This window comes from Monodelphis domestica, chromosome 1, assembly GCF_027887165.1.
Source record: "Monodelphis domestica isolate mMonDom1 chromosome 1, mMonDom1.pri, whole genome shotgun sequence".
Lineage (NCBI taxonomy): Eukaryota > Metazoa > Chordata > Mammalia > Didelphimorphia > Didelphidae > Monodelphis > Monodelphis domestica.
Window position 1 is genome coordinate 73902229 of NC_077227.1, and position 20479 is coordinate 73922707.

The 20479-nt window shown below is 38.6% G+C and overlaps 1 protein-coding gene across 10 annotated transcripts in view; it reads left to right on the forward strand.

The window, feature by feature from the left end:
* C1H10orf71 (chromosome 1 C10orf71 homolog) overlaps positions 1-19900 on the forward strand; it is a 41790-nt gene extending 21890 nt beyond the window's left edge. For all 10 annotated transcript variants that reach the window (XM_056800819.1, XM_056800875.1, XM_056800847.1 and 7 more), the window contains 2 exons: positions 10653-10762; positions 14604-19900. In XM_056800819.1, the coding sequence (XP_056656797.1) occupies positions 14741-19180 (4440 nt within the window). In that variant the 5' untranslated portion in view covers positions 10653-10762; positions 14604-14740 and the 3' untranslated portion in view covers positions 19181-19900. The remainder of the gene's footprint in view (positions 1-10652; positions 10763-14603) is intronic.
* Positions 19901-20479: the final 579 nt, after the last annotated feature.

The window sequence follows — 20479 nt, forward strand, 5'->3', positions numbered from 1 at the left end:
TGTGGACTCAAATATCCTGAAAACTCTAGCTTGGCACCTACTTGGGCAAGAAATACATTGATTTGAGTGTTCCCTGTCCCAGATGACTAAGTGTTTTGGTTTTCATAGCAGGGAGATGCTACACAGTAAAGCTTTCTGACTCAGGAAGTTTTGCGAGGTCCGAATTAGTTTGGAGGCAGCTGGGTAGCACAATGGATAGAGAACTAGAGGTGGAGTCAGTAAGACCTGAGTTTAAACTTGTCCTCAGACACTTATTAGTTATTTGACTCTGGGTGAGTCATTTATCCCCTATCTGCTTCAGTTTCTTTATTTGTAAAATGGGGATAATAGGAGCAGCTAGTGCCAGGACCACAGCTGGGAGCACCTAGGTTTAAATCTTGTCTCAGATGCTTCTTAGCTGTGTGACCCTGGGCAAGTCATTTAACCCCTCTTGCCTAGCCCTTGCCCTTTTGTCCAAAGATTCATTACTAAGACAGAAAGTAAGGGTTGTTTTTTTTTTACATTGGGATACTGCTTCCCAGGGTCAATGTAAGGATCAAATGAGATAATAAAATACACTCTGCAAATCATAAGGTACTATATAAATACTAGCTATTACTTCTATCAGGGAGCATGCCAAGTTATAGAGTAGCACAGACAGTCTATGGTATTTCTCATGCTGTACAAATGTAATCATAGCTGGTTAGCTGGGAAGCGAAGTGTACATATTTGTGTGAAACTCATAAACATGAAAAAATGTTGTATTCAAAGGCCACTCTCCTCTTATCCATGTGGACACCTAGTATTCGAGATGGGGTCAGTCTGTGATTAGAAAAACAATATTTTGGGGAAAAACATGCTCTAAGAGCAAAAGTTCTGCCATGATTGTACAAAGATCCTAGGCTAGAGGGGAAAATAAGATATGTGGCCATAGAAGCCACCTAGTTTAAGCCTTTCATTTTACAAATGAGGCAACTAAGGCACAAAGAGGCCAAGCAAAAGTCTCATGGGGAATTCAAATCCAGCCAACAAGTCAACCAGCATTTATTAAATACCTACAATATATTAGGTAGCTAGGTGGCACAGTGGATAGAGATCCAGGTCTGGATTCAGGAAGACCTGAGTTCAAATTTGACCTCAGATATTTATTTGCTGTGTGACCCTGGACAAGTCACTTAACCCTGATTGCCTCAGTTTCCTCATGTGTAAAATGAGTGGAGAAGGAAATGGCAAACCACTCCAGTATCGTTGTCAAAAAACCCAAGTATAGTCACAAAGAATAAGACGCTTTGGGCTAAGTGCTAGGGGTACAAAGAAAGGCAAAAGACAGTTGCTTCTAAGGAGCTCACAGCCTATAAGGGGACACAACATGCAAGCAACTATGCACCAACAAAATATATACAGGATAAATTGGAGATAAGTCATTTCTAAACCTAGCATTTTTTCCTCTATATAAGGCTTTAATTATGGCTAACATTGATAAAGCAGTTCAAGGTTTGCAAAGCATCTTAACTATATTATCTAATTTTATTTTCACAACTCCATGAGGTAAGTATAATCATTATCCCCATGTTAGACAAAGAAACTGAAACTAGGAGAAGCAAAACTTGCCCAGAGTTACACGGCTAATAAGTGCCTGAAGCTAGATTTAAAAATCAGGTTTTCCTGACTTGTTTGCCTTTTACCTAGCTTCCTGCTACCACATTGTTTTTACTTAATTAAATTGGTTTTACTTAATACTCTAATGGACCCATGATCTCATTGGTACCTTTTGCCAGTGCGGATCACAGTCTCTACAGACTTGGAATTTTTGACCACTTTTCGTCCTGTAAATACCCCACAGAAGATCAACCCAATGAACTGGAGTCATTCGTCTGAATCTTTTAATATCCTGGAGGTATCAGAGTAGCATGCTGTCTAGCCGTTGTCTCGCAGTCTTGCTACATAGTTGGCCAACCTCCCTTTCTATTCCTATGTGACCTCATAACATCTTTTGTCCTGCTTCTCCTGGGTGAGTCATCCTTCCATAACATGTGGCAACCTATTTGCACTTGCCATGTGTCTTTCCACTGCCCTTTTGGGTTATTTATCATTTTGATTACCCAAAATAATAGTGACCCATTGGTACTATCCACCAGTGCCAATGACAACCTCTACAGATGTGGATTTCTTGCCCATTTGGTCCCATAAATATTCCACAGAGGACCAACCTACCCAAAAAATAAAGCCTTTTCTATATCTTCAACAAAGTCTTTTTGTACTGTTTCTCCTATATGAGTCATCATTTACCTGTTTTCATTGACCAGACTTCTTTCCACTGTCCTTTTGGATTATTTGTCATTTTGATCATCCCAAAAATATAGCTTTCCATGATTCGTAGCTACATAGCAATACAGAGAAAATCCTGGTGTTACCAAGAGGATCTTATGCAGCTACATGTCATTTGGGACCAATGAAGGGACTATTCAGCTTCTCCAAGTCACTTCTTCCTCTCTAGCATCTATCTCTCTCTACTGAGCTGAGGCTTTCCTAGAGGAACTTCCAACCTGGAATATCAAATGCTTGTTTGATGACTTCCTCTCTTGTGCACTATTTCAGGAAAGCCTCAGCCCTGCTTCACTTTATTCCCTTCTCTGTGGGCATTACCTTGACTAGCAGCTTCACGTCTGTATGCGTACTCTTTTCTTGTCTCCTTCCCTAACCCTCCTGAATGTAGAACATGCCTGAACCAAGTATGTCAATTTACTCCCTTATAATTTTTCTGACCAGGATGTTCTTCCTTAATATGCCCTCCCTTATGTGAGATTTTTCTTCTCCCATTAGAATGGAAGCATCTTGCAGGCAGGTTTGACTTTTTTTGGTATTTATTTCTCCAGGGCTTATCACAGAGCTGGTCCCATATATTAAGCATTTAACAAATATTTCTCCATCCATCCATTCATTCCTTCAAAGATAATCCATCCTTGGATTTTCTTTTTACTTATTTCTGGGTCTAGTTCATTATGCATCTGGTGCATTTATCCAGGTTACACATAATGATGAATGAACCCAATAGTCTATCTTGCCAGAACATGTCATATCACTTTGTTTAATGTTATTTTTCTCTTCCATTTTTATTTTACCAGTCCAATTGGTGAGACTGTTGCATTTTGAGTTGGTATGTAGTTCATTATTGCTACTAATAATGTGTTGTTATTCATTCGTTTTTCAGTCATATTCAACTCTTCATGGCATCATTTGGGGTTTTCTTGGCAAAAATATTGGAGTGGTTTAACAATTCCTTCTGCTCATTTCATAAGTGAGGCAACTGAGGCAAGCAGAGTTAAGTAACTTGCCGAGGATCACACAGTTAGTAAGTGTCTGAAAATAGATTTGAACTTGGGAAGATGAGTCTCCCTGACTCCAGACTCAGCATTCTATCCTCTGAACCACCTAGCTGCCCACTAATAATAAAAGCTAACATTTACATAGAATTTTAAGGTTTGCAAAGTATCTCACACATGTTATCTCATTGGATCATGATAGCAATCCTGTGAGGAAGCACTATTAAAATCCCCTTTCTACAGAGAGGACTACTGAGGCTGTAAGATGTTAAGTGACTTGCCCAGAAGATGCTAAATGACTTGCTAATAAATTCTATGGATCGATTTTAATTCAGATCTTCATGACCCTAAGTCTACCACTCCGTGTACTATGCCACCTAGCTACCTCTGAGAAGTCTTTAGAGTACTCTGGGTCTCAGGGCATTTAGAAAAAGTGTCATCTCCTCATAAAGGCATTTGTTCTTCCTTTTGTTTGAACTTGGCACAAGATATCATTTGTGACCCTGGTGAACATCTTTAGTGAACATATATCTCCCTCCCTTTCTTGATATCAATATCAGTGTATTATTAAACAACATCATCTCTGGAGTCCTATCAGTCATCGAATATTGTACAATTTTAATGTTTCAGTGGAAGATACCTTGCCTGAGCTTTGAAGTCTGCATTTTTCTCTATTGAATAAAATGTCTTCTGAAAAATCAATAGATAATAAACAAAAATGGATCTTATTTTCTTTACATTATTAGTCAGCTGTGCAACAATGAAGGTGTATTCTACCAAAGGATATCATCTCTGAAATAATGCCTGTTCCTATCTCATCTTTTCATTAAACATATCCTTGGTGCATGCACAAACTAGGTTCATGTATACTTTATAGAGAGGAGACAATAGGCTCATGGATCTATATAGTTACTGATGTCATCTCAATTATCTTTTGAAAGGCATTGCTAGGATATATTTCATCTTTTTGTAATCTTCTGTTCTTTGCGATAATTTGAGAATTGTTTCCCAGATAAATTTTAAATGGTGTTGCCTCCATCATAGGTTTTTGCCATGTCTATTTTCCCAGACCCTTTGGAGGCAAATAGGTGACACAATGGATAGATCACTGGATCTGTAGTCAGGAAGACCTGAATTTAAATCCTGCCCTAGACACTTAGCTGCTTTTTGCCTCAGTTTCCTCAACTGCAAAATGGGACTAATAAAAGTACAGTAGGAACCCCTTATCCATAGTTTTGCCTTCCATGGTTTTAGCTATCCCCAGTCAACCCTGAAGCTTTGGACCATAACCCTGAAGCACTACAGATATGTACATGGTCCCATCTCTTCTGATTTCATGTTCACTTTTTGGGGGGGGTTGGAGGGAGGTTGTTGAGCACCATCAAGCAGAGGGCCAGGAGTAAGGAAAGAGATGTGATTAGCAGGTGTTTACTTATATCTGAAGTTTCAGCCTACCCAGTAGGTCTTGGATTATATCCAAGTTGTTTTGAGGATCAAATAAGTAGTTTTGAGGATCAAATAAGATAAAAGCTTTTGGCCTTTTTTATGGAAAACACAAAGCACAGTGCTTAGCCCATAGTAAATCCTTAATAACTGTTAGCTTCCTTCCTTCTTCTTAAATGCATTTCTACTTCCTCCTACAATGAGCTCTGGAAAAGTGGAGTCCAAATGTGGTAGTTCCATTATGATCAAAGATGAGACTAGATTATTATAACAACAGAACTGTCTCATTTCACATTGGTCTGTTGCCCTCTCTTCAGTTTTCTCTATAAATGTTCCTTAGATAATCTGGTTTAGCTAGATCTCACAGCAAGCTCTCTACAGACTTTCTCCTCACCACTTTTTGCTTCTTTGTGAGGTAATATTGCTCAATAGTCTTCCATCAGTCATCTATAAATGTGCCTAGAATCTAAATCAGTGTTGGCTTTGGCCATCGTGTCTCTGATTGACAAGGAGAATGCTAGCTGAAATTATTTTTGAGCTATTCAAATAGTCTGTGGTGCGTCTTTTTAGAGGTCAGATCCTCTAAGACATGATGATAGAGTCAAGGTTCTTATTTGTATTTTTCCATATTAAGAACTTATTTAAATAGATCCAACTTATCCAAGAGAGGGTGACAGCTTCTCACCTTTATCCTTTCTTTCAATTTGGGGTTCACTTTGACTTTTTTATAACCAGTGGATGATCTCACTAACACAGGCAATTAAAACTGCTACTTCTGTGTTCTCTCTCTCTAAAATATAGCCAGTTTTCAATTTTATGATGAAATTTAGCTCTCACCATGCCCAGTGCCTACTGACCATTTTCTTGTGAAAATATCCAAGTTGTTTAAGCATGAATCTTCTTAGCAGTCCACTAGTCTTCAGCCTCTTTCATTTCTTAGTCTCAAGCTCTATTTTCCAAAAAAGTTTTTGCCATCATTCCCATACTCCATTTTCATATTGAATTCACCACAAATCAATATATATGCCAACTTAATTTGGACACTCTTCAAATTAGCTTTCCTGAATTTCTCTATTTCTTCATCTTCTGCCACAGGTATTAGCAGCAGCTATCTCCATAATGGTGCTTTCTCTTATGTTCATAGTGAACACTACAAAGCAAAAAGATTACATATCCCCTGGAAGTAGATTTCTGATTGTCTTCGGGTACAAAAAGAAACCAACTCAGTGAATGATGGTTTCCCACTCTGAGGAAAGGGCTTGGAAGCAAATATAAATAAAGCAAATACAAATAATCCAAAGAAGTTATATTGTAGCTGTTAATACAAATTATCTATATTTTAAGATTTGCAAAACATCTTACATATGTTGTCCCATTTAAGTCCCCACAAAAACCCTAAAATAGAGTTCCTGTTATTCTCACCTTAGAGACAAGGGAGAGGCAATAAGAATTTATTAATTACCTGCTACATGCTAAGTAGTAGCAAAGTACTTCAAAAATAATATCTCATTTGGTCCTTATAACAAACACTGTGAAGTAGATGCTGTTATTATTCCCATTTTACAGTTGGGTAAAGTGAGGCAAAAAGAGGTTAAGTGATTTGCCTATTGTCACACAGCTAATTAATGTCATAGGCAAGATTTGAACTGAGGTCTGTCTAACTCCAGGCCCAGCAACATTCCATCCACTGTCAAATATGTCTAAAATTTTACTTCTCTTCACGCATTAGAACTTGTCTATAGATTTGTACCGTGCCCAATCAACATTCTATTATCTTCTTGCTAATTTCTTAAAAGTAATAAAACAATATTTCTTTCAAATACTATGACCCAGTAATGTCAATGATTTAAACAAGCCTTCCTCTAGTTAGTTGGAGTGAACTGAGATTTTAAGTGAAAAATCTAAACTTCTTTGAGGCATTGAATTTTGTGTGGTCTCAGGAAAAATGAGGCTATTTTTCAGGGACTTTTCATTTCCTCAGTAGCCCCATTCATTCTATTGCAGACTCTGAGAAGTTCAGGACCGGAAGTACTTGTCAAAGGAATTGACGCACAGGTCTCCACTCCAAACCAGAGGGAAAGTCCTCATTATTTTCACAAAAAAAAAACTATTATGAGGTTATTTTCATACAACTACAAACATTTATTAAGCACCTGCTATAGGCAGCATGCAATACTATTCACTAGAGAAGATTCACAAGATACAGTTAAGTGCCCTCCCAGAGGTAAGTCCAGACACTGATAATAAGAGGTATAACATTATGGAAGTACTTTAAACCAGATCAGGGAAACCAGAGGCAGGCCTGGAGATGGGAAGTCTTAAATCTGGCCTCAGACACTTCCTAACTATGTGATCCTGGGCAAGTCACCTAACCCCTGTGGCCTTACTTACATAACCTTTGCTGCTCTTCTGCCTTACAACCAATACACAGAATAGGTTCTAAGATGGAAGGTAAGAAAAAAGATGAATTTCAGAGGTATAAAATAAAGTGTCGCATGAGGACATTAGATTGTAAGATCCTTGAGGCCAAGGACTGCCTTTTGCCTCTTTTTGTACCCCAGATTTTAACACAGTGTGTGGCACATAGTAGGTCCTTAATAAATGCTTACTAACTGAATTGAATGTCATTAGGAGATCAGAGTGGGTTTCATGGAGGAGGTGACATCTGAGTGGTGCTATATGGTTAACAATTTCGTAGTCAAAGATAATGGACATTCCAGTAAGTAAAGTGTAGTTAGCTCAAAACATGGAAATAAGGAAGCTCCAAATGAGTAGTTCATTTACCTAGAGCATAAAATTGTTAAAGAAGAAAAATCTCAACTAAGGACTCAAAGGTAAGGTATAACTAGATTCCAGAGAGCCTTGAATGTCAGACAAAGAATTGGAAACTGCGCTTAATGAGAAATCTGTATTTCTCTGTGGGGGAGAAATTCCTCTTTGAAGATTTTTGAAGAGAAAAGTGAAATGACTAGACATGGCAGTGATGTGATTAGAAAGGGAAGAATGTGTAGATAGTAATACCTACTAGGGGACTACTGCAAGGGTTCAGGCAGATGGGGAGAAATGGGATAGTAGCAAAGGGAAACAATAATAAGTAAATGGAATCAAGAAGAATAGATGGATGACTACAAGGGAAAGAGAGAGGAAGGAAGAGGAGAAAGGAAAGGAAAGGAAAGGAAAGGAAAGGAAAGGAAAGGAAAGGAAAGGAAAGGAAAGGAAAGGAAAGGAAAGGAAAGGAAAGGAAAGGAAGTAGAGTCAAAAATAGTATCAACCATTTCATGAGATTTAAAACTGAAAGGAAGCTTAGAAAACACTTAATCCAGTTTCTGATATAAGTATACTACTGGCAGAGCCAGAGAATAGACTCCAAAGAAGGATCAGATTTAACAAAAGACAAGTTTCTTTTGAGAACATGTTAAGTACCAGTGGAATATCCAGATAGAGAATCCTAAAGCCAGTCATTTAGCTGGGGTACATTTGTGGCCACTGGACTGAGCGAGTATATTGAATCATATCCATTGACAGGAACTCTCATCTCTCCCTCTTGATTTCTCTGGTTTCCTTCAAGTTCCAGCAAAAATCCTACCTCCTACAAGAACCCTGTCCAAATCTCTCTTAATTCTCTTGCCTTCCTTCCATTGATTATCTCCAATTTAATTTTATAGATGGAAAAAATTAATTTTACAGGTGGGAAACTGAAGCCTTAACTTGTTATATTACTTTCCCAAGGTCACACAGCAAGTGGCAAACTGATTTGGATCTTGTTTGATGCGCACTGTTTTTTTTCTGCACACCACTTTGGATCAACTATATTGTAACCCAGAACAATCATCAAACCACTGATTTAACCAGGGTAATAATGTCTGGCATGACCCAGTTATCTCAAGCACATACAATTCTTCAGTATACTTACCATATATTACTGTGTGTCCAGGTCATCTCTATACGTGTGTGTGTGTGTATGAGAGAGAGAGAGAGAGAGAGAGAGAGAGAGAGAGAGAGAGAGAGAGAGAGAGAGAGAGAGAGATTCCTGTACTATACTCTAAGCTCCCTGAGATCAGAGTTTATGCTTTATTAAACTTTATTTCTTCCCCAGCACCTTGGTCAGGGTTCTGCACACCAAAGCCATCTTCAAGATGAAGTTCAAATAATACCTTCTACGTGAAGCCTTTCTGATCCTCACAACAGCTTATGCCTTATTTCCCTAACAACCTTGTGTTTATTTCACATTCATTCAGTATCTATTTGTTATTTATATACTTGTATATGTACATTTTTGTTTCCCCTATTAGAATGTAGGCCCTTTGTGAGAAGATGATGAGAACATAGTAGGTGCTTAATAAATGCATTCTCGTTGATCTATTGAAAGATAACAAACTTGTCTTCAATAAATGAATTTTACTCAGTTCTTTTGTGAGAGATAGTAAAAGGCAGGGAACTTTGGTTTTACATCAATATATATATATATATATATATATATATATATGTATGTATATCTTTTTTTATTTCTCCAATGAGATTTGTGATCATCTTATAATATATTTGCTGTGTGCCTCGGTTTATGCTGGAAAAATTAAGGTGACAAAAATCATCCATTGACTATCCAATTATATGGTTATTGGTATAGTATAGAAGTGGGCTAATATACAAAACTGTTTGTGATTCTGAGCAGAAGCATGCTCAGGCTCTACAAACATAAGCTTTTAGAATTATTCATAAATTCGTAAACCAACTTGGGCTAGATTCTTACCCAGTAACTTCAATCTACAAAAAAGCTTGGACATCTATCCATTCCCTTGATGGTTCATGTTTAAAATTTGCATAGTGGATTTCTTTTAATTAGTTTACACTTCATTCTGAATACTTTTGAAAGTCTCTTGGGCAGTTTTTTGGTTTCTTTACTGTCAGAGTGGTTACTAGATTCTCCTGCCAACAATAAATTAAAGACTATACTATTGCTTCATAAGTGGACTCAGGTTTGGCTGCACTGACTTTCCTTAACTTTAACTGGAAAAGAAGATTCATTGTTTATGCACATGGGAAAACTGCCTTGGGTCAGATTTTGCTCACTAAAATAATTGAAGGTTGTTTTGATTTAATTTGAAGCTCTGTTTCCATTAAGAATTCAAAATGCCTCAGACTGTCTTTTGAATCATTACTATACTGTGAACAAATGAATAAAGGCAGGAATCACAAACCCTCAGATTTGGAAGAATCCTCAGAGGTCATCCAAATAAAAATTCTTTCTACTGTCACTCCACAAGTGAACATCCAGTTTTACCTTTATAATAAAGGGGAATCCACTACTCCCAAAGTAGCCTATTCCAATTAGGTATAGTTCTTAATTGTTAAAGTTTTTCCCCTTACATCACAATTAAATTTACTTCTAGGCAATCTACCCATGCTCCTATTTCTGTTCTTAGAGGCCAGTCGGAAAAAAAAGTTCAGTGTAGCACAATGGAAAGCACCTCTACTATCAAAGAACCTGGGTTCAAATTCCAACTTTGAGGTTTATTATTTCTGTGACCTTAGTCAAGTCACTTGACTTCCCTGGGCTTTAGGTTCCTCTTTTACAACATGAGGGGATTGGACTAGCTGACCTCTTTAGTCCCTCTTAGCTCTAGATCTTGAGGAATCCTCTTCCATATGATTTGAAGACAATGATCATATTCCATTCTCTCCTAATCCTCTCCATCCCCCCACATTGTTCTTATCTCCAAGTTAAGCATCCCAAAGTCTTTCAATGGATCTTCAGTGTGGAAAAGATGCCTGTTTGTGTTCTGCCTTTTTATAGGGATTTGGCAAAGCTCAATTAAGATAAAAAATGTTAAAGAGAAAAAACAAGGTATAAGATATCTTTCTGGGCAACTGAATTTCATTGAATTATTTTTTTTTTACTCCATACAGATGGACAACAATGAAGCAAAAAACAAATACTCCAAGGAAGTCTAAATACATAGAAAGCCAAACAAAAGTCTATGAAAGTTATGCTCCTGCAGTATTCACACCTATAACAGGTAAGTTTCCTGAGGACACTTTGATAGTCATTCTTCTGTTCTCTGCAATTGTTTTGAATGGAATCCTTAGCATTTGGCTATTCTATTCCATTTCATTGCAAAGGGGATTATCGGAGTCACTTTCATGACAACTATTTAAGGCCCATACTAGATCTTCTCAAAGTAAATGGAATTTAAAGCTAAGAAAGTTAATGAATAACTCAAGGGAGTTGGGGGAAAGGGGAAAAAAACTTTTTTCTCCCTTGAGGCAAATGATTTTTTTTCCTTGAAATACTAGGGTAACTGATTCAGGTCTTCATGACATTTTCACCATTTTGGAATTATTAAATAGGCCTAAATGACATCTCATTTAGGGAATTTAAATTCACATTTGAATCCTAATGCTAGACAATACAAGTAATCCTTTTGGGGGCAAGTACTATGTTAACTCCGTCTTTGAGTTAGAGGAAGTTGTACCTTCTTTAATTAAGTTATTGGCAATATTGACATTACTGACAAATATCCATAGCACTGAGAATTTCTTCACTTGTCCAATATGGATAAATGGACCAACCTTTCAAGCACACTAAACTGGCCTTTTCATTTCCTTTGGTGGCCTTTAAGCAGATAAAATATACACAGCTTCTGTTGCCCCTTGTGCAAATTAAGGGTGATAGAGGTAGATGTTCTCTCTCCCTTTCACAAAGGAAAGTTTCAGGAACTATGAGTTACCTTTGGAATTCTTGTGTTGCCAGAGTCAACAAACAGAGGCACATGTGCCCCAAATTAAGATAAATAGACTCTTGGGTTTCAAGCAACAGATAATTAGAGCAAAAAAGATCTGGAGGCCAAACCTTCCATAAGACCCTAGAATAATGAATTTAAAGGTTATCTCATCCAGTCTCCTTCCCCCAACACACATGCATTTGAAAGCTGAAGTTCCTTAATAAAAATTCAATTAGTGGTATGCTAGTCAGACAAAAGAAGACCTCAGTGATTAAGGTTATGTATATTATAACTCGATTTGACTTGGGCTTCTTCCTACTTACCCTTTGACAATGGGTACAGTTTCTGAACCCAGAATTACAATGCAAAATTATGGGTGAGGAAGACTACCAATTCATCATTTTCAGGATAAGACATTTTCACATGCCATGTTCAACTGTCCATGTTTTCACCAAGAATAAAAATGCTGCCCATAGCATTGGGGACCAGAAACAAATATATGACCTTTACTGAGCTCAACAGGTTAATAATTATAACTGACATCCTCAAGTCAAATATACTTTAGCTTTGACCAGATGCCTCAGCCTCAGTGGACCTCTGATTTCAGTTACAATGGGAATTGAGATGGTTTATTTAGTACTAAGAAAACTGGGCAATTTTCAGATGAAATACAACAAACTAGCATATGATCAATTAATTTGGAGGAAAAGGAGAAACTGAACAAACTAGTTTTTTGAATGAAGTAACGTATTTCACTCAACTAACAAGTCAGAAGATCAGAGAGATGGGGTTGGAAGAAGCCTTAAAAGTCATTTAGTAAGAGCAGATAGGTCTCAGAGTGGATAAAGAATATGGCCTGGAGAAGTCCTGTTTTGAAATCTAGCCTTAGACACTTCCTATTTGTGGGACTCTGGGCAAGTCACTTAACCAGCCTAGTCCTTACTTCTGACTTGGAACCAACGCTGAGTATTGATTCTAAAAAGGAAGGTAAGGGTTTTTTTTTTTTTTAGATATGTATCAGAGGTAATGCTTAAAGCAAGGTCTTTCTGGTTTTGAGAATTTATTTCTAATCACTATACCACACTATATCTGTTGACTAAGATATGAACAAATATCTTCTATGACCCAGAGATTCTTCTTAGAAGATATCGCTTGCTCAGTCAAGTATGCTCTAGTATATTCATTTCTCCATTCTACAAGTTGGATGTGGAGTGAGAGGCCCAGAATGGAGCCTGTATGGGGCTAATTATTATACCATAGCCCAATTGATCAAGCATCTTGAGTCTGAAAGTTAAGGAGTAGGAGCCAAGAGAAATGGTTCCACCATTGGAGGAAAGAAGACACAAAGTAGGAACAAGAAAATGGTCTACTGTTTTTATATTATCTTGATACCTATTCCCCAGTGTTCCCAATATTTATAAAATGTCCCTTTGTCCAACCACATGTTCATGAATAAGAATAGTGTCTAAACATATTCAAATAGAATCATAAAATGTTCAAGCTAGAAGGGATAAGCATAAGGATCATGTATTCCAGCCTCTTCATTTTATAGACAAATAAACTGAAACCCAAGGAAATTTAAATGACATTCAAGATCACACAACTAGTAAAAATGAGATGTACCTATTAAAGCAACTTATGAAATTTAAAGCATCCTATTATTTTCATTATCAATATTAATTACCATTTTCAATTATTACCAGTTATAATTATTAATAAATTATTATTATTATTATTATCAATAGTGCTTAGATGAATGGGGGGGAAGAGTGGGGCAGGGCAGCTTGGTGGCTCAGTGGATTGAGAGCCAGGCCTAGAGATAGGAGATACTAGGTTCAAATCTGGCAGACACTTCTTAGCTGTGTGATCCTGGGAAAGTCACTTAACTCCCCTTACCTAGCCCTTACTACTCTTCTACCTTGGAACTAATCAATAAATAGTATTGGTTCTAAGACAGAAGGTAAGGGTTTTTTTTCTGATTGTACTGGGATGACAAACTAGGTCTCTTATCTCCTTGACCAGTCTCCTTTTCCCTTCACCTTGTGTCTCTTTGACTGGGATAAAACTCATGGTATAAGTTAGAGAGGACACAAAACTTGGAGGTCAGGAAGATTGGATTTCAATTCCATCTCAGACACTTAAATGAGCTGTATGACCCCAGGAACGTCATTTTGTCTGTCTCAGTTCCTTTATTACTATGGGTACAGATTGACCTCTGAGATCCATTTCAACTTCCACTCCATGATCTTCTGAATATATTTTCATTCCCCATCAAAACTCTGATAATGACCCCACTAAGGTCAAACAATAAGCAAGAAGCATAGTCTCTGACCCTTTGTCCTGTTATCATAGCTATTGTTGTCTTACGGTATATCTTTCACTTTAGGAACTCAAATCTAAGTTTAATTTGGAACATCAAATTTAAGTTATTCCAAGTACCAGATAAGATTTAGATAATTAGATAATTAGAAAACAATTCCCCAAACAAACAGCAACAAATATTTATCTCAGAATTCTGTTCTGCAGCCTCCAAAGCTGTGTTTGCTATCATAGATAAGGTTAAATATGAGAAAGACAGGGTTATAATGTGTAAAGAGTGCTAAACTTGGAGTTAGGAGAGGTCTTCATTTGAATATAGCCTCTTAATGACTGTATGATAATGCACAAGTCACGTAATAACCAATGTTCATTTAGGATTCTAAGATTTTTAAAGCACTTTAAATATATTAAATCCTTTTCATTTCAAAATAACCTCATTAAACAAGTACCATATATATTATTTTCACCATTTTAAATGGGGAAACTGAGTCTCATTGAAATTAAGTGACTTACCTAGTGTTCACACTACAAGTAAATGTCAGAGGCAGAATCTGAAGTCTTCTCAATTCCCTAACAGACACATTAACCATTATGTCGCATTCCTTCTCCAACTTAACCTCTTTGATCCTTCTCTTCTTCATATAATTGAGAGGTTCATTGTTGGGATCAAGTGAGTTAAAGGTTACAAGGCTCTTTGTAAACCATAAAGCCCTTAAATCAGCATCAGTTGTCATAAATAATCTATAAAGGCTTGTGATTTTTCTCACTGATTTATTTATACATCCTTGTATTCATGCCCTTGTTATTCCTTTTACAGAGAAAGAAGGTCCCATTTTGTGGTTGCATCAAGTGAACTAAATGAACATATTTTAGAAGAAGATCGAGTTAAAATAAAGTCATTGAGCAGAAATCAACCTTACAGAAGAAAAAATTAATTTTGTGGATCACCTCTTCATGCCTGTCCAGACAATGCAAGGGAATAAGAAATACACGGATGGACTTAGTGATTCTTCAAGCATCGGAAGTGTCTTGGATGACGCAGACAGAGAGGTCAGCAATCTCACAGACAGGGCCTTTAGAAGTCTATGTATATCAGAAGACACATCCTTCAATGATTCTAATCTTGTAATTTCACCAGATTTTGCTCAGCAGTTTTTTGGTAGTTTTCAACAGGGAACAGGCAGTCATGCCATCAAGAAAAGCAGTCTCTGCAATAGGATACAAACACATGGAAATGAGCATGCTAGTTGGGCATCTACATTCCAGCAGTTGCCCAAGTATGTCCAAGGAGAGGAAAAGTACCTCAAAGACAACACACCACCGCCAGTCAGCACACGGAGAAAGCTGGAGATCCCTGTTTCTGGTTTGAGGAGTAATAAACCTGTCTCCAAAGTATCTTCCTTAATTAAATCTTTTGATAGAACAGAAAATTCAAGTTCTGACAGCCTGCCTCCCACCAGCAAACACTCTGCTCTGAAAACCCCTCTAAAATGTGCGCCCCTCCCAGGAAGTGGTGTGAATTTCTGTGTGGATTCAGCTTTTTTAACTGTCAGGAAGGTACCTGCTGAAATTTCCAAAACATATCAAAATAGCAGTTGGCCTGGTGGCAGGCAGGGGACGACAAATTCACCAGTTTCTAATGACCTAACATCTTGTACTGATGGTTTTCAACCAGCCCCTATGGATGCTTCCAAGACATTTGAATCAAATACCCATCTTTCACCAACAAAACCAGCAAAGATTAAGAGTGGAAAAGCCAATGAACAGGCAAGCAAAGGGAATTTTCTGCATAGTGAGAACAGTGCTTTTGAGTCATGGAATGCACATCACAAGAAATTGCTTGAGAGGAAAGAAGCTGATAAACATACTCCAGAAATCAAAGCTCCTCCAAACTATGAGGAAAACCCACTACCACTTAGAGAGATCCACCCAAGCAGGCATGAAATATCACCCAGCCACACCAGAGGACACATGAACCCAGAAGAGAAGACTCTGGCAGCAGGAGCTCCATCTGCTTCTCTATCCCAAGTGTCTAATGTTCAACCAGGTTCTGAATCCCAAAACTTTGTCATAGAGGAGAAGGTTCCCAGTTCAGAATCCAAGGTGCAGGTGGAAACTTCCCGAGCCCCATGGAGGAGATCAAAACTCAGCAAAGGAGGAAAAGAGAAAACACATGAACCTTTAAGTGAAAAGAAGATTGATGGGAAAGACCCATCTTTGAATAAAAGGCCAGATCCTGAAGTAGACTTTCCTGAAAATGAAATAATAGAAGAACAAGTAAACTCAAATGAATGTTATAATCCTCATTTTAACATCAGTAAGCTTTTGACACCTGTAATACCAACAAAACAAGTTCTGGACTCGTTAGAAAATCAGTCAGGGATAGAAACACTCCCTCCCCAAGAAAATTCAATGGGATCAAGTGAACATGAAGGAAGAGGACTTAATGAATATCAATCTCGAGACAGTTATAAGTCAAAAGTGCCTAGTTTGTTGTTCAACCTCAAGGATGTCCGAAAGCGAGTCAAAAGTACTTATAGTGCTTCTCCTCTCCTAAAAAGCCATGATGAGAAAACAAAAGCTAGGGATAATGTCAAGCAAGAAAATATAAGCAATGGCACTTTCATGTCCAATGGATCTGAAGAAAATCCCCTACATACATCAAGTAAGGACAAACTGAACCACCAGCCCTATGTCAACACCAAGGAGGATCATAAAGGAGATATTAATGGAGACCTCACAGATAATTATCTAACTCTTAATTCAACTCAGACTATGGAAGAACTGTCCTATATGAATGGGGACATTTCAGAACAGAATGATTTCAAGAATGATGATGTAGGCTTCAGAGATCCTAGGAACAGTGATAGAGACACTCACCAATATCACCACCAAGTACATGAGCACAATTTAATGAAAAATCGGCCTCACCTGTCCTTGAAGATTTGCAATAGAGATCTAGTAGATGGAAAAGTTGAAGAGAAACTAAATATTCACCCCCATGAAAATGGATTACCAAGATCCATTTCCCAAGAGACTGATCATGAAAGAGATGCAGGATCACAAAATGCAAATTTCAGCCAGAAAATATCACCAGGCCCACTTTCCCCAGAAGAAGAAGATGTGTTCTATAGTGACACACAGTCTGATTTCATACCAAACCTCAAAAGCAAAGCCAAAATAAGCACTAGCTCTTCAGACCAATCGTTTGCCTCATTTGAAGATCAACATAAAACATGGTTTACAGAATGCCCAAGGGAAGATAGAAAGAGTAGTGTGAGCCTAGAAGAAAGTCAGAAAAGTGAAAAGAGAGAAAAAGGTCTAAGAAAGGATGATTTGCAGTACTATTCTTTAAGCAATGGCTTTGCTAGTGTAGAAGACACTAACAAGGAGGAAATGTCACAGAGAGAAGGTGAAAGCATGTCCAGAGATAGAGTGCTGATTGAGTCAAAAGAAGAAGTCAACTGCAGAGATGTTTGGTTAGAAGATAATAAGAATACTTCTCTTCCTGATACCAAAAATCCCCCATTATCACTTTCCCCAAATTCAAACAAGCACATTATGTTTGCAATCAAAGACAACACCCTCAAATCATCCCCAGTAATCAAGCCTATCATACTGCCACTTCTGAGGACTTCATCCTCAGAAAATGCCCATAGCAATAGCCACAGAGACACAGAGAGCAGATTGGCAGAACATGGAGAGGACACTCACCTCTACCAGCTAGAATCCCAAGATATACCAAATGCTGAAAAAACTGGCCAGCTAGTGACATCAAGCAGTCAGAGATCCAGTGCCTACAAAAAAACCTACAGGAGCATCAGTGATAGTGGACAGGTTTTTGGATCAGTAAAGGCAGAAAATTTCCAGCCAATTTCAGAAGCCACTCTTCTGGAAGATGACAGCAGCTCCCCATTCTTCCCAATAGTGAAAGATAGTGATGGTATAAAGTCCACTCAGAATTTATTAAATAAAGTTGTGACAAGTGATCTTGAAAATCATTATGAGAATAAAGAGAAACCTATTAGCTTCAAAGTCAAACCCACCATCATTTTACCAGATGAAGATTCTGGGGATCAACCACCAGCAAGTCAGTTAGAAGAAGCCCATTCAGAAGAAAAGATTCAATGTTCTAGAAACCACTTACTGTCCACTCTCAGGGAAGGGTCTTTGGTGAGAAATATAGTCCCTAGTGAAATGATAAACTCACCTGTAGCCAGCTCCATAGTGGACAGCAGCGTTTATTCTCCTTCAACCAGCGCCATATTGGATGACACACCACAGGGTCCTCTAGACCCAGGTATATTCCAGGGAGACTTGCCAAACTCTGCCATAACAAGTCCCTTGACCAGCACATGTTCCAGCATAACCAGCCTAGCATCAGAAAGAAAGACCAGTGCCAAAACAGCAAGGGAAGATATTACACACGCTGTAGTCCCAAGTATTGGAGGTAACCTGCAACTTGATTCATCTGCTGACGAAACCATGGCTTTGTCCACAAGGGATGCACTATTGGAGGAGACTAGTGGCTGGGCAGCTCCCTATGAAAGACCACCCTCTGCTGTTCTGCTGGAAAAGTCAGTGAGCAAACCACCAGCTGTCCCACCAAAAACTGAAAAAGCCCTAAGGCGAGCAAAGAAATTGGCAAACAAACGGAAAAAGATGGACCTGCAACAAGAGAAACTGTATGAAATCCAGGAGGAAAGCCCTCAGATGGAAGGAGCAGATGGGATTTGGAAAAGGCCTTCATCCCCTGTAGAGATTCCACAATCCAACTTCCCCAGGGTCCGTTCCCTTCCACCTCCAATTCACCGGCACTCAGTGGCCACCCTCTCTGAGTCCATAAGGAGGAGACCTAGTGGTGCTCAGTCAGTAATCCCTATGTCCTCCTACCCTGCCACTCAGAAGAAAATCCTCCAGGATCCTCACTCTGGAGAGTACTTTGTGTTTGATCTACCACTCCAAGTGCGAATGAAGACATTCTATGACCCAGAGACGGGCAAGTATGTCAAAGTATCAATCCCTTCTTCTGAAAGGGGGTCCCCTGAAATCCCCTCTTCAGAAATTTTTAATTCTCCTTACTTGGTATATCCTGGCCTCCACCCTCTACCAGTGACTTCTTTAACACCTCTGAGATCCTCCTCACAGCTCTCAGCACCCACTTTTCTAAGGCAGGTGCCTCAAGCCAGGGAGTCAGCTGACCACTGGCTCCAGAGCTTCAAAAATGCCAAACACCCAAGTCCTCAGTCATGTGCTGAACCCATACATAATTCTCCAAGTCATAACAGAGAGGAAGTTCCACAGAATTTGAGAAAGGACCCAAGTGAAGCTCAAAATTTGGACATTATTTCCATGGATGATTTAGAGGACTTTGCTTCAGAAGGAATCTCTTGAAAATTAAAGTTATTTGCAACCCTCTCCACATCTATCACCCTCCCCCACCCAAAAATAAATAAATAAAGCCCACCCCTCTCCCAGAAAAAAAATACATACATTCAGGCATCTCCTTGAACATATTTATTTGAAAATGACATCTATTGCAAAATTTAACACTGGGAATTTTTCAAAGAATAATCCAATTGAGAGATTCTGTCCTCTCCAAGTTGGGTTACCCTCCCAACTCTTAAAAAACCTGCTACTGTTTGGGTGTTACAAAATGGCCAGTCTGTGAGAAGGGTAGTGATTGCATGAAATAACCCTCCCACTTCTCTCTTTCCCTTCTCCTCTCCCATCCACCCCACTTCTTTGCTGCCACCCCCAATGCTGCTAATGCTGCTAATGCCACCAAACAGAGAGGATTCGTCACCAAGAAATCCTCTCATCCAGGGCTGAAGTCACTGAGGAGGAGATCTGATCTTGTGCTTCACTTGGAGAATGTCTGTTTAGACATCTTTCCCCATTCTCTCCTCTTACTGAAGGTGAAGTGACTTCCAACTCTGCCAAGGGATGTTGTATGGACCCTCCCAAGTGAGTTTGGTTGGGAGTACTCCCTAAACTTCAATCAGTCCAATATTCATCACAACTCCCTTTCCCACCCCCACAAAAATGAGACTTTGTGATTACTGTGGTTTATAGTACAAAAAATAGAAAATAAATCCTGTCTCTCATTTACAACCCAGCAGTGCCAATTTCATGTGGGCAGAGAGCTCACCCACAAGTTCCAAGATCACTTTCACTGTCCTCTGCCTGTCAGGCTGAATCTCATGCAGCGTGAAAACTCTCCCCTGAAGAACTGGAAGACGGTTAAAAGGTTTATTTAGGGTAGGAAGAGGTATTGTTTCTATAATGAAACATTCTTATAGATTTCATATTATGAGTTTAAAAAACTTTTAATAATGGGAGGAAAGTTAGTAGATAATTTTCTGTCTTTGGCCTTTGAAAAGTGATGAAATAAAGCAGCCAGGTGATACTCCTGAGGGCTCTCTTTTAGGGCCAGGGACAACCTGTCCTTCTGATGCTCATAATCACTCGGTAACAATTCCCACTGGCTCCAGGTTCATGATTCAAGTCAGCCACACACATATGGCCCCTCATGTGACCATGCAAATAGAATTCCATGCTGTGTGTAGTACAGTGGTCATTGAGCAGTTCAGCTTTGAAACATCTGAGACCCAGCTCCCAGCACAGGTCTGTTTACTTGTTTCCCAAGGTTTGGTTGAGGTTAGAACCACTGGACTGCTTAGCAAAGCTTAT